Consider the following 14,290-nt stretch of genomic DNA (forward strand, 5'->3'; position numbering starts at 1 on the left):
ATACCTTACTCTGCGTTTTAAGTAAAAACAGTTTTTCTCCTGTCTTTTCATATACATTAAACGACTCGCCAGAAAATACCTTGGTTTGGCCTCTGTGTGTGTGCATATGTGTGTGTTTGCCATTTCTCTAAAATTATGACTCACAGTCTGGGGGACAATGATTGATTTTTTCCCCACTTCACATAGCTGCTCTGAATTTCTCCTCACAAGGATGGGCCTGTTTATTCACTCCGGGCATCGCTGGTAGAACGCTAGTGTAAACAGCCCGGCAACCCGGTGGGCTGGGGAAGTGGGCGGCGCGTGTTCTCCGCGGGGAGCAGGGATGCCGGGGCCGGGCCGGGCTCCCCCGCATTTAGAGACCGCTCTCTGACCCCCCCACCCCCCACCGGGATTTTCGATGCCGGCGGGAGCCGCGAGAAGCGCCATTGTGATGCCGGTGGGAGGGGTGGAGCCACCCAGCCCTGTCTCAATTTAGACTTCTCACTCCGCTTTTAGGCGCGCCCATTTCAGATTGCTAAACTCCAGAGTCAGGGGAAAAAAAAGCGGGGAGGAGGTGGAAAGCCACACCCCGCGGCGCCCGCGAATTTCCCCAGGAGCCGACGGTGGCCCAGGCAGACGCGGCCGAGATGCGGGGCTGGGGGCTCCTGACCGCCGCCCACCTCGTGTGCGTGTGGACCTCGGTGCTGGCCGCGGCCCCCGGGTAGGAGCGCGGGCGCGGGTGCGGGCGGCCCGGCGGGCGGAGGGGGCGGCGGCTGTGCGGCCGCGGCCGCGGGTGGGAAGCGGCCCCGGGGCGGCACAGCGCAGCGGGGCACCGGCCGGGAGGGTAGACCGGCTGTCGCTGCAGCTGGGTTCTCCGCGGGACAGTGACTTTCTCCACCCGTGCAAGTTGTTGCAGTGTCTTTCTGGCCGTAGCGACTTTCTAGGGAGTCGTGTTAGTTCTAGTACACGTTGCCTCTGCCTTTCCCTCAACATTCCCCCCCTCCCCCGCAAAGATCGTGCCTTTTTTTCCCCCAAGGCTTGTGATGTGTTTTTCCTCTCCGAGGTCTCTCAGCGGCGGCGTTGGCAAGGTGTGGCTGAGGCGAAGTGGTTCCGCTGCAGACACCGTAGGAAGATAGCTAATGAGACACCCACATTAATGGAAAGTGCCCCATCCTACGGTTTTTTGAAGCTGAGCCTTTTTTAACCCTCGGCTTGTGCAGAGAAAGTGCTGTTTTTGCTGACTTTTATGCACTGCTACACCTGGACGTTTTACCACTGGTTGTTTAATTTCTGATGGTATATTTCAATCAGTGGTATTTGTTAGGTGATGTTTTCTGGGGCAGATGCCCATGGATGAAGGTTTGAATAAAAACCGCAAAATTGTGTGTGTGTGTGTGTGTGTGTGTGTGTGTTTAAGCCAAGAAAAAAAAAATCACGCTGGGATGAGGTTGTCTGTAAAGGAGAAGTTTAGAAGCTTGTACGTTGCCAATAACTTCTGCCTGCCTCAGCGTAAGCCATTCACACAGGCTCATCCTGCGCTGTCTGTGGTTTATAAAATGGAAATAATAACACATGCTCTCCTCTAGTGGTGCAGGAATTACTGTATTAAGGTTGACTTATGGGAATTCTTGTTTCAGAAGGGTTTCAGTGCAGTTGCTAAATGGAGCAGTGGGGCCATGTTGGAATAATTGGAACAATTGCAGTTGGCGCAGTATGAAGTCTATTTCACTATCTGTGGAATTTGAGCATCAGAAAAGAATGGAGATGTAAAGATAAGAAACTGTGTTTTTCTCTTCTTGGGAACTCTTTAGGCCTAGGTTTCTGGTGACGGCCCCAGGGATTGTCAGGCCTGGAGGAAATGTAACCATTGGGGTTGATCTTCTGGAACACAGCCCCCCCCAGGTCACTGTGAAGGCAGAGTTGGTCAAGATGGCAGCCAACCTCACGGTCTCTGTCCTGGAAGCAGAAGGAGTTTTTGAAAAAGGTAAGATAAACAGCATGAAGTCTTACCCTTCTGTAGTAGTAACTGCGGTATATTAATAGAGCCATGGGTTAGGTAGGGTAACAGAGAAACCCCAGAGTCGCAGTGTTTCATGTAGTACGCTTTTAATTTTTGCTCATGGAAAGTCCAAAATGGTGGTCCCGGATACTTTCCCAACTGGAGATGCACAGACCCAGGTTCCTTCCACTTTGTGGCTCCCTCATCATCAACATGTGGCTTCCAAGTTTGTAGGGGAGGAGCATGGAATTCTCATGTGGGAGGTTTTTATAGGATAGGCCTAGAGGAGGCTCATATCACTTCTGTTCCTCTTCTGATGGCCACATTTAGCTGCAAAGGGGACTGGGAAATGTAGGCCAGTGACAGCCCAGAGGGGGAAATGGGTAAGGTCAACAGGCTGAGGCAAAATCATATTTATATATAGTTTACATAAACCATATGTAACCATGTTTTTTTTATATTTATTGAGTGCTAAGGATTTTATTAAGTAAGCTTGTGGAAAGGAAAAGAGCTACACAGTGTTAAAAGTTCAGTATTATGGAATATTTCTTAATTTTTAAAGTACAGGAAAAAAATGATGTAAATGTGGAAGTCATTGTAAAAGAACCCACATCTCTTAAATTTGGATTCAAATCTGGTTTAAGATTAAATTGGGTCAATGAATGTCTTCTTTTTTAATATGGAGGGAAAAATAATTTTGGGGGTAAATACTTAAGCCTTTTTCCATTAAAATAAACATTTATTGTATTTTTTTCTCTAATTGAAAGAGTAATATATACTCGGTGATTACATCCTTGGAAGTAAAGGAAATAAACCAAAATCACCCATAATCCTACTTCCTAACTATAAACACAGTTAACTAGAAGCATGTTTAGATGTTTCATCAGAGGGCAGAGATCATGGCATAAATGCCTACAGTGTTAAGAGTTATCTTAAAAAATTAATGTAAGAGCACATAATGAAAAGTGGAAGAGATTCCGCAATAGTTCATCTTCTAAATGTTTATCCTCTACTAACATACAGAAATTAACACCATCATGAAAAAAGTTAAAATCAAATTTTATCTGTATCTGTGGTTTTTTTTTTGTTGTTGTTTGTTTGTTTTTTGTTTTTTTGTTTTTTTTCTTCCCACTGGAGGTCGACTGACTAGGAGAGTAAAGTTTGGGATGGAAGTTAAGAAGAGTTCATGCGTATGGGAGCCAAGCCTCTTTGTCTTTCCTAGGAGTTATGTCAGGAAAGTTAGAGGCCTTGTTTCCCTGAAGAGGAAATGTAGCTTAGTGCTTAAGACCTGAGATTGTCCTAGCACCGGTTGTATGATCGTGTGCAGTTAGCTGACTGTTCTGAGCCTCACTTTCCTCACCTGTAAAGTGAGGATAACGAAACTTACATTCCAGAGCAGGTATAAAGTGAACGTTAGTATCCAGTGCCTATGCGGAATTCAACACCTGCTGTTAGTATTTTCCATAGTCATACTGAAGAAGAACATGCAGGATGTATTATTTCCTTTTATATGAGAATAGACTTCTGTTTTTGGTATTGAACTATTATTTCTGAAAATGAATGAATGAATCATGGTTTTACAATGACGACTAAAGAAAATACTGAAATACTAAGTTCGAGCGGACATTACTTGATGTAGTTGCACAGTCATTATTTATCCACTAAGAGTTGTCATTTTGGCTCTACTAGTGCAGTAGTTTTACTGCATTGCAGAGGTCCAGAATAACATGGCGGATTTTGATAAATATTTGGGCTTTGCTCCGATGTTTGTATACTCTTATTTTAGAATTTCTACTGCATTATCTTTCTGTAATCTCCTTTATCAGTCTCTTCTTTTTTCTGCAAATAGTACCAACACTGTTGAGGGGGATGGGGAGGACTCTGGCTCATTTTAAAACTTTTTTCTTAGATTTATCTTTTGAGAAGAGAGTTGGTCCCGTGTCTCTAGGAAGTCTAAAATGCTCAAGACTGGGTCAGACGACACTATCCTGAGGGCAGCATGAATCTTTGAAAAAGAGAGAGAGAAAATGTGTTTCTTCTAGAGGCTGTTTTCTGACTCTGCTGACATAGAGTTTTATTGAAAATACCATTTCTGGGAGCACTCTCTCCCTTGCAAAGGAGAATGTTACTCCGTTATCAGAGGCTGTGAGTCATTGTTCTCAAAGCAGATGCTTCCTGTAATGTTAGGACTCAAGGACCAAGACACTTTTTTTTTTTTTTTTTTTTTTTTTAAATCTAACTTCTCCAGTGGCAGCAATATGTAGACAAATGAGCATTTTAAATCAATGGGTCTTCTAAATCCAGAGATCCTCCTAGGATCCGTTTTTTTTTTTTTTTCCTCTCTTGCCACATAAACACAAACAAATAAATACATTTTAGGTCTGATTATGTCATTACTTTTTTATGAGGGCCTCCAAGAAAAGGTTGCTTCTAATAAAGATTCATCATCCAGTAGAGCTGGGTAAAGAGAGGTATTATTTCTAAGCGGCTGTTTCTAACAGTCTGTTTTAGAAATTCCTGGGGGCAGAGCAGTGTTTCACCATAACCAGAATGCATTGGTAGCTTAGTTTGTGTCAGAAATGGTAATAGCTAAAGGAGTCATATTGCAGAATATACTTTAAAAAAGGAATGGGTGAAATTGGTGAAGGGGATTAAGAGTGCACTTATCTTTATGAGCACAGAGTAATATATGAAATTGTTGAGCCATTATATTGTACACCTGAAACTAGTATAACACTGTGTGTTAATTACACTGGAATTAAAATAAAAAATGAAAAGAGATAAATGAATTAAAAAAAGAAAGAAGACAGAAAAGTTTGGCTTTTCCTCAAGGAAGAGTTCATTTATTTATTTGAAAGATATAAGGAAGATTTTATTTACATTTCCATCCATGAGGCCAGCAGCATTGATTACATTATAGTTTATTAATTTTTATTATTTATTTATTTACTTATTTGTGTATTTTAAATTTTTTATTATTTATTTATTTATTTATTTTTAAAGATTTTATTTATTTATTTGACAGAGAGAAATCACAAGTAGATGGAGAGGCAGGCAGAGAGAGAGAGAGAGAGGGAAGCAGGCTCCCTGCTGAGCAGAGAGCCCGATGCGGAACTCGATCCCAGGACCCTGAGATCATGACCTGAGCCGAAGGCAGCGGCTTAACCCACTGAGCCACCCAGGCGCCCTAAATTTTTTATTTTTAAATTAACTTATAATGTATTATTTGCCCCAGGGGAGTTTATTCATTTTTAAATACGTTTCTCCACTTATTGGGGATCAATTATGAATTTTCTTGGGTGAACGGCAGCCCTTTAGAAAAGTGTTTCTACTAGACTTTGTGGCAATCTGTCAAGGTATATTAATGCCTCTTCAGTGGAGAGATTCAGACACAGAAGTGTGCTTGCCATTATCACCACCAATATCTTTACCCTCATTGCCACCATCACCACCAGCACCTTTATACTGAACAGAGCTAGGTTCAGAGTCTTCTGTCACATAAAATAGTTAAGTGGACGCAATTAACAAAACATGGTAAAAGTTCAGCAGGTAGAAATTACTAGAGGAAAGATGATGGAGTCACTTTTGAAATCAAATCAGATTTGAAATCAAATCAGACCGCATGTTGGGTGGAGAGTGAGTCTGTTCCTTTATGTCTTTCCTTCTTGGTTTTTATCTTTTCCATTAGTGAGAGGTTGCTCTGGAGTTCCATGCCAGATCAAGAAAAAAAGTCGAAGAACGTTTGAATTCATGGGTCATAAATGGGAACTATCTTCTCATCTGTGAAGCCATATGGAATGATTGAATTATTTTTAACGTCCTTGAAATTGTTATTTCTGCCTTATGCCCTCCTCTTTCTACAATCTGAAATGTTCTTGTGTAAACTTTCAGTGTTTCTCTTGAGTGAGAATATGAACTCACCCTTTCCCCTCATTAATGAATTCATTGTCGGTGGTTCACGTAAACCTGATTTAAGAAAAAACCCTAAACAAAATGTCAGCGGAGGCCGTGGGTGCACTGCAGGGCATCTTGTGGTTGAGTGCCTGCTGGTTGGGATGCATTGTTTAATTATTTATTGGGCCAGGTCTACTTCCATCTTCCCAGTGATGCATTGGCATGAGGCATACTCTATGAGGGAGTGTGTCTATGTCCTTTAGTAATTGCTTTTTCTTTTGGTCTAAAATCTTGGAGAGTCAAAAAGTTTAACTTTTTAAGAGTTAAAAATTCTTCTTTGTCCTTTATTGTCTTTCTTTCCCACATTGACAAGGGGGTATTTTATTTTCCATCTTGATCCAGTAAGGGTGGGAAATCAATGCTTCTTAAGTTTGAGCTATTATCTGAAAGACTTAAAAAAATCATCCAGTTCAGTTCGGATGGCTTTCTGGTGGAAACAAAGCTCTGGAACATACGTTTCATGGCTTGTAGATCAAAATCAGTCCCGTGGTTTTTACGAGAGTAGATTAATTAGTGTAGTGTGTGGGCAGATCTCCCAGGACAGGTTTTCACAGGCAGCTTTGTCAGGAGAGCTGAGTCTGAACTTGTATGTATGTGAGAATTATTTTTAAAGGGTGTGGACTCTTCATTCACATGTCTTTGGTATTGTGATATCTATCTATCTATCTATCTATCTATATATATATATCTCCGAAAGATAAAGGACCACAGTGTAGTCATGAAGCCAGGCTACCTGAGAGTCCATTAGTGGTTGTATGGTTGTGGGCAGTCATGATCTCACATGTCTTTGGTATATATATATATATATATATATCTCCAAAAGATAAAGGACCACAGTGTAGTCATGAAGCCAGGCTACCTGAGAGTCCATTAGTGGTTGTATCGTTGTGGGCAGTCATGATCTCACCGGGCTTCAGTTTTATTACCTGGAGAATAGTGGTTCCTGCGTTATGCAATTACAAGGCTATTGTATGGATTGAGTGAGGTAACATGTTGAAAGCACTTAACACATAGGAATTATTCAAGAAGAGGATAGCTGTTGTTACCCTGTTGTTATTAGCTATTGTTATTAGAAAAGAATAGCAACAATCATGACCGAGGCAGTTATTAATCATCAGTTGGTGTGATCTTGAAGTGGGAACTCTGTAAAAGGCACATCACTAGGAGGGGCTGGGAAAGGGATTTAACATATTAAATATTGAATTTCCTTATAGTGCCAGGGACTTAATGCACAATTCTTAACCTCAATAAGCTTGTGAGGAAGGCACTATTATCTTCATTTTAGAGATGAAGAAACTGAGGCTAAGAGAGAAAAAAAATAATTTTCCAGAGTTAACAAGCTAAATAGTGAAGCCTGCATTTGAAGTTGGTTCTGTTGGTTCCGAATTTGAAGGTTGAGATTGGATGGAAGAGTATGACATAGTTTTTGTTTGTCTTACTTTGGGATATTGATACAATGTTCTATCAGTCATCTTCCTATAAAATTATCATCACATTTGCTTGGGGTGATGTAGTCCTGGATCTAACGAAATCCAGTCTGGATCTGAAGAATCACAATGCAGTGCTAGCTCTCTACCCACTTTCCTTGGAGCTTTATAGAATGCAGGATCTGGACAGGACCTCAGAGATAAGCCAATTCAGTCACCTAATTTATGGCCAAGGAGACCGAGGCCTGGTGTTTGATGATTTGCCCAAGGTGAAATCACTTATTGGTAGCAGAGCTGAAGACCTCACACATCCCTAAGTTTGCAGGCCAGTGCTATTTCCACTCTAGGAAACTTTCCTAACATATGGAGAACTGTGTGTAAGACCTTAGGATATATTTGCAAATGTTGATTTTTCTGATATGGAAGAAAATAAGGCTAACTAAGGAGTTTTAAAATGCTTACCTGCATATTCGTGCAAGTTTCTTATTTCAGCTCAAGGTGGAGTTGCTCTTTATGGACTAATGATTCTGCATGGAGTGGGGGCTGGGCGAGGAGCTTCATGGATCTTTCCAACGCTAAATCCTGTTTCTGGGTTTTTCACTGTGTGAGTTGTGCTTATGAACAGCACAGACTCAGGGTGCCTGGCTGGCTCAGTTGGGGAGCATGCAACTCTTGATCTCGGGGTTGTGGGTTCGAGCCCTTCATTGGGTGTAGAATTGGCTAAAAGTAAAATCTTAAAAAAAAATGCCAGGGCCACCCCTTTAAGATGGGTAAGGTCTAGGAATCTACATTTGTTTCAAGCAGTCATCACAAGTGATTCTTAGCCACGTTAAAATGAAAACGACTGCTTTTTACTATCTCATGAATGGCTCCTGACCAAGTGTTGGAAAGCCTGAGAATGGGAGGCGTGCCTTTGCACGTCTGTGGTGATTCATGGCAGCTGAGCCAAGTCCCCTCCCAGACTTCTGTATTGGCTTTCAAGCAGCCCCCAACTCTAAGCATGGGTGTTCGTTTTAAGCAATGGAGAATCCTATTTTGGGGTTTGATTTATGAATCAGTGATTGAGTGAAGCTGAAAGAAAACTTACTGATTCTTTAAACTCCAAGTTAAAACATGTGCTGCTCCTTTTCTAACACAAAATGAGTCACTGTCCCAGTGACTCACTGAGGGGTTGTGGTGGAAATAGAAATCAGATCCTGTAAGAATTCGGGCTGGGTTACTGTTTGATCCTTTATGTTGCTAAGAGGGCTTTACAATGCTACAACTAGTTGTTTGCCCAATGACATTTTCCTCCACTAATTTATTATTTCCTGATTATTTGTTGTATGTGATTGTGGATGAATGGGGGCAGGTGGGGAATAAGAGAAAGGAAGGGTTAGAAAAGTTTCAGAGGTTCTAGAAGGATAATATGTATTTTAAAGTGCAGAAGGTCTGACTTTTTATTTCTTGTTTTTATATAAAGAATTCAGTGTGGTTTGTAAATAGTGCTTCTTGTGTATGACCTTGTGCTTGGTGGTGTTACCTTTTACATCCAGAGCTATACAAATGTCCATTCATACGTGTTCCACTCCTGCTGATATATTTGGCATTTAGTGGGAACAGTCATTTCACATACTAGGGGAGGGAAGGGTGTGCCCGGAGGAAAGAGCTGACGGCTGGGAGTGGCAGCCATGGGGGGATAGAGGTTTGTGTGTCTGTTTTCTGAAAAGATGCTACATTCTGCTTTAGATATCAATTTGGGGAGACATCCAGGTGGAGATGTACAGCAGATAGTTTTGAAATTGTAGCTAGGGAGAGAGTCTAAAGCATTGTTTTCACACAAGCAGACAATTCTTGGAGTCTTGGTGGGAATGCATAAGATCTACAGGAGAGACAAAACTTATTGGAACAATACTGGTGACAGAAGCTTGGAAGAAGGAAAAGAAATCAGTGAAATGGATGAATGATGAGTGGCCAGAGACAGGGATAGGTTGAAGATGGTGAGATGTTTCAGAAGCCAAGGGAAGAAAGTTGTAAGAAGGAAAGTTTTGATAGAGCTGAGTGTCCCAGAGGGACAGAGAAGAGAAGAGGAAGACAGAGAAAAGGACATTGGGTATCCTTAAGTGAATGGTTTTAAGTTGAACGTTGGGACCAAAAGCCAAGTTTAGGAAATAAATGGGTAATGAGAAAATATAAGAGTGTAGACTACGCTTTACCGAAATTTGACAGTTGAGAGAGGTAGATATTCTCTTAAAATGCCCAGTAGAGAGGTAAAAGTCGTTGGCGCAAAAGGAGGGGGTGGATAATTCATGGATAAGAAGTCCTGGGATCAGGATTAGGAGCACAGGTAAGTGGATTAATCCTTAAAACAAACAAACTTGTACTTTTTGTTTTGATGCAAGAAAGAGATTGAAGAGAATGAATAAAGGAAGAAATATTTTGAGGTATGGGCTTGCAATGAGGAATAAAATTGGAATACAATTTCAGGAAAAGTTTGCAGTAGTTATTTACCTGCCTCTAAATTTTACACATTTGGTCATCTCTTCATAGGGAGTGGGGATATATATAATAAGTAGTAGCCCACTGGAAAGAGAAACACAGAATGGAGATACTCCCTTGTGGTATCCAAATGGATCCCTGCTGGTTTGTGGGATGTTGGAATGCAAGGGCGGATACTTGTATTGGTATCAAGGAAAGGAACACAGGAGAATAGAGAAGAGAAAGGGGCATTGGTTGTGGTAGTGTGCTTCCACTTGAAGCTTGAAGGGATTGGGTAGTTACTTTATTATTGCCATGGGATTGTCAGCATGAGTAGGAAGTGGAATTGTAATTTATTATCTCTTGGCCTGGGCTAAGGTGATCATCAGATCAAAGGTGCAATGACAAAACTTGAGGAGAAGGAAATTATAGTGGGTTCTGGTCTTACTCTGTCTTTTCTACTCTTCATTTCTCTTAGGAAAATTTCATGACTTGACTTTCTTTCCTTGCAAGGGTGAGGGTGAAATTGGCCAAAGAAAATTTGGTGGAGGGAGTTCGGTGGTGAGTAGTGGGGAGGTCCTTGGGTCTTTAGTTTTGAAGAAGTGACTCATGAATTACTCTAAAAACCAAAATGGTAAAGAGCTTAGAAATAAACGGAGTTATATTCTCTTAGGAGTACTTGGTAGCTTCCTTTTGGCAGGGCGATGCTGGGAATTTACATTTATGGAAATGTAGATGGCAGAAATGATTTAGTATTATAAATGTAAATTTTGCTGTAATCTTGTTAAATCTTCTCAGAATTCTAGTTGAGACAGGGCATTATTATTTTGAGAATTCCATTTATTAGGCATCAAATTATATATATATATATTATTTATATATATATTATTTATTAGGCATTTATTAGGCATCAAATTATATATGGCACAATATTGGGTGGCATAAATATTGGGCTCTTCATGGGGATGCAAAGTAAGTTTCTTTTCATGTGCCATCTCAAGTTGATGGTAGAGGCTGCTTGGAGTGCTCTGTTGATGGTGTCAAGGTGAAGTCCGGGTTTACCAGAACAGAGAGTAGATGGATTAGCTGTGTCTGCCATGAGCATGGGGTTGGGGAGAGTTTTATGAATGCTGTAAACACTGCTGTTGGGTTGAAGAGGGATGGACTTCTACAGGCCTACATGGGGCTTGAGGTAATCACAACATGGATGAGAGAGGAAAGGTAGAAGAATGGGTGTGTTCAAATACTACTGTGAGAGTGCACTAAGTACAGAGGAGGGACAGGGAGGAAACATGAGATTTTGTTGGGACCAATATTTTGGAAGTAATATCCAGGTCTCTTCTGTATAGTTTGGGAGGCATAGTGAGTCGGACTCAGGGCTCTAGAACCACACTGGAATCGAACCCTTAGCACTACCTCTTATTACCTAAGTGGCCTTGGGCAGGTCACTTCATTTCATCTAATCTCAGTTTCTTCATCTGTATGATGGCAATAAGAATAGTACCCACGTTAGAGCATTGATGTGAGTATTAAATGAGATAGTACTTCAGACCTGTTCTGAGCAATATGGTAGCCACAAGCCACCTGTGGATTTTGAGTGCTTAAAATGCGGCTTGTACAAGTTGAGATGGGCTGCAAGTAAAAAATACACACTGGACTTTGAATACTTAATACCAAAGGATGCGACAAAACTGAATTTTTTAAAAACGGATAAGTTTTTAATATTGATTATACCTTCAGGGGTAATATTTTGGGTCTATTGGGTTAAATAAAATATATTATTAAACTTAATTTTATCCATTTCTTTTTTTTTTAAAAGATTTTATTTATTTGACAGAGAGAGAGATCACAAGTAGGCAGAGAGGCAGGCGGGGGGGGGGTGGGGAAGCAGGCTCCCTACTGAGCAGAGAGCCAAAGCCCGATGCGGGGCTTGATCCCAGGACCCTGAGATCATGACCTGAGCCGAAGGCAGAGGCTTAACCCTCTGAGCCACCCAGGAGCCCCTCCATTTCTTTTTCTTAAGTGTATTGCCTTAGAACATTTATCATATTGTCTGGCATATGGTAAACATTGGAGAATGTCTGCTGTGTCGTACCTAGCATTTCCTAGTATCACATATTGTTATTTATGCCGTGCAGCTGTGGAATCAGGCCAGGTCTCTGTTGATGGCAGTTTGATTGTGACTCAGCTGGGCCTTCAACCTTACTCCTTATCCCTTGAGAAAGGAGGAGATCTTTCTAAAAAGAGCACCATCCCATAGGGGACAGTAAACTTTTCCAAAAAGGCCAGATGGTAAACATGGTAGGTTCTGCTGCCTTATGGATTTTGGTGTTTGTCCTTGTAGGCGCAGAGTAGCTATAGAGACAGTGCGTAGTAAATGAGTGTGCTCATGGAACGTTACGGACCCTGAATTTGGAGTTCTTGTAATTTTCATGTGTCATGAAGTATTTTTTTTTCTTTTCCCTGCTACATAGCAATGCAAAACCATTCCTAGTTGATGAACTGTAGGAAGGTTGGTGTGGGCTATCTTTGGCTCATGGGTCTTAAACTGCCAACCCTGCTATCGTAAATGCCCAGACATTCAGTAGCCCAGAACCTTGTTTGACTCTTGGTTTTTCATCTGTTTTGAACCCAACATTTAGTTTATACTGTAACATTGTATTTATTTTACTTTTAGTGGGTTTTGTTTGACCTGTTGATACTCAGTGGTCTAACTGGAGCAACACATTATTTATGAAACTCCTGTTTATTGGGATGTTTGTAAATAAGGAGAGGCAGGAGAAAAAAAAAAATTAAAGGAATGTGTAAGAGGCCAAAGGAGATATTTTTGTTTTGTTTTACTCAAAATGCTTGTCTTTTCTGTATAGATTGGATGCACTGAAGAGTTACTTAGCTTTACAGTGACAGTAAACTGTGAAGCAGAAGCATGTTTTAAGGTTTTGTCTTCCACGGATTTGTAGGGGGAAACCCCATTTCTCGGTTTGTCTCCCTGTGATCAAAGAAAATGCTGAACAATGAGAGAGTTATTTAATAACTTGGTAAGGAGGTCCAAGTTTTCAGCCAGGATAGTGATATACTTTAGTTTACATTACTGAATAGCAGAGAGCTACCAAAAATAATTAAGCAGTAACTATTAAGTCAGACATATAAATGTATATGTATGTATATATTTGCATATACATTCATATACATACGTACATATACACATATATATTTATATGCATTTAGTGGAAAAGCTGTTTTTTTTTTTACCCATAGGGACTGTTTCTGGATCTGTTGGATTTCCCATTACACATCACCCCTTTCCTTCAGCAGTTCTCCACAGAGCTATTTGGTGAGCACAGATGTCAGAAGAGGCAGCATATGGTATTATAGAGTGTGTTTAAAAAGCTAAGGGAAGGTTCGTTTTTGTGTATGCTTATTATACAACTTAAAAATAGTTTGACTTTATTTGTAAATCAAACGGCCAGCTCTCAGGCTTGTGCCAAGTGTGAAGCCTTAAAACAAGGTTTCTTTTGAGTGGCTTCGGCAGCATTGGGAAGGAGAAAGCATCTGAAAGGGTTCTAAGATGGACTTTCTGTGGTTACACACAAGAATAACCTGAGTCCTACAGACTTATCTACAATAATGTTGAGAAGGACTTTTCGTCCCAGAGCGGATCTTTTGTCTGCGATTGAAAGGAACACGAGTTAGTGTTTCTAGAGGTGGTGCCTGTTTCCCCGTGTCTGAGTGGAACCTTGCTCAGAGGGAGCAGAAATGGTCATAGCAATTTGCAAATGCTGTCTATTTAATCTTCAACCTAGCAACAGTACAGAAAGAGATGACCATTGGGCATCTACATTCCCACCGGTTCACTCCCAGCTTTAGGTTTTGGTTGTGTAAATTATTGCTAGAATGTTAGGACTTTCACATAAGGCTGAGTAAGTGCCTAGGACATTCCAGGCTGCGTTTGTAAATTTGGAGAAAACACAAGTTGAAAAAAATGTCAAGTACTTGAAGTTGACCTTTTAATAATGACACATGAGACCAGTGAGTGGGCTTTAAACTGGATCTCTCTACACATCCTTTGAGCCACTCCCTGAATCTAGCAAGAATTAGGGTTGGGTGGGACATCTCTGCCCTGACGCTCTGGCTTTTGGGAGCAGCTTCTGTTTCTGGCCTTGTTTTTCCTGGGTCTGTGAACAGACACCGTCATGTGTCAAAGTAGTGAGAGCCAGGCATGCGGTCAACCTCCTCTTCCAGTTTTTCTCTAATGAGAAAGCCCCTCGAGGGTTTGACCCAAAAGAGCTACATTAAAAAAAAAAAGTTCTATGAACTGGGGTTTCCTGCACTTCAAATCTGGGTAGCTGGTCCTGAGTTGCTGAAATGCTTGCCCTCCGATTAATCAACCTATTGGATTTATTTGGATCATAGATTCTCAGCTGGTTTTTTGTTTGTTTGTTTTGTTTCGTTTTGTTTTTTACTTTCTCCTTGT

General features: G+C 41.0%; 1 protein-coding gene across 2 annotated transcripts in view; it reads left to right on the top strand.

The window, feature by feature from the left end:
- Nucleotides 1-230: 230 nt before the first annotated feature.
- The window catches only part of CD109 (CD109 molecule), a 130,116-nt gene continuing 116,056 nt past the window's right edge, over nucleotides 231-14,290 (top strand). The window contains exons 1-2 of one of the 2 annotated variants that reach the window (XM_032340479.1): nucleotides 231-700; nucleotides 1,791-1,963. In XM_032340479.1, coding sequence (XP_032196370.1) covers nucleotides 627-700; nucleotides 1,791-1,963 — 247 coding nt within the window. In that variant the 5' untranslated portion in view covers nucleotides 231-626. The remainder of the gene's footprint in view (nucleotides 701-1,790; nucleotides 1,964-14,290) is intronic. The other variant, XM_032340478.1, reaches the window with a different exon arrangement.

Source organism: Mustela erminea, chromosome 4 (assembly GCF_009829155.1).
Source record: "Mustela erminea isolate mMusErm1 chromosome 4, mMusErm1.Pri, whole genome shotgun sequence".
NCBI classification, from domain to species: Eukaryota; Metazoa; Chordata; class Mammalia; order Carnivora; family Mustelidae; genus Mustela; species Mustela erminea.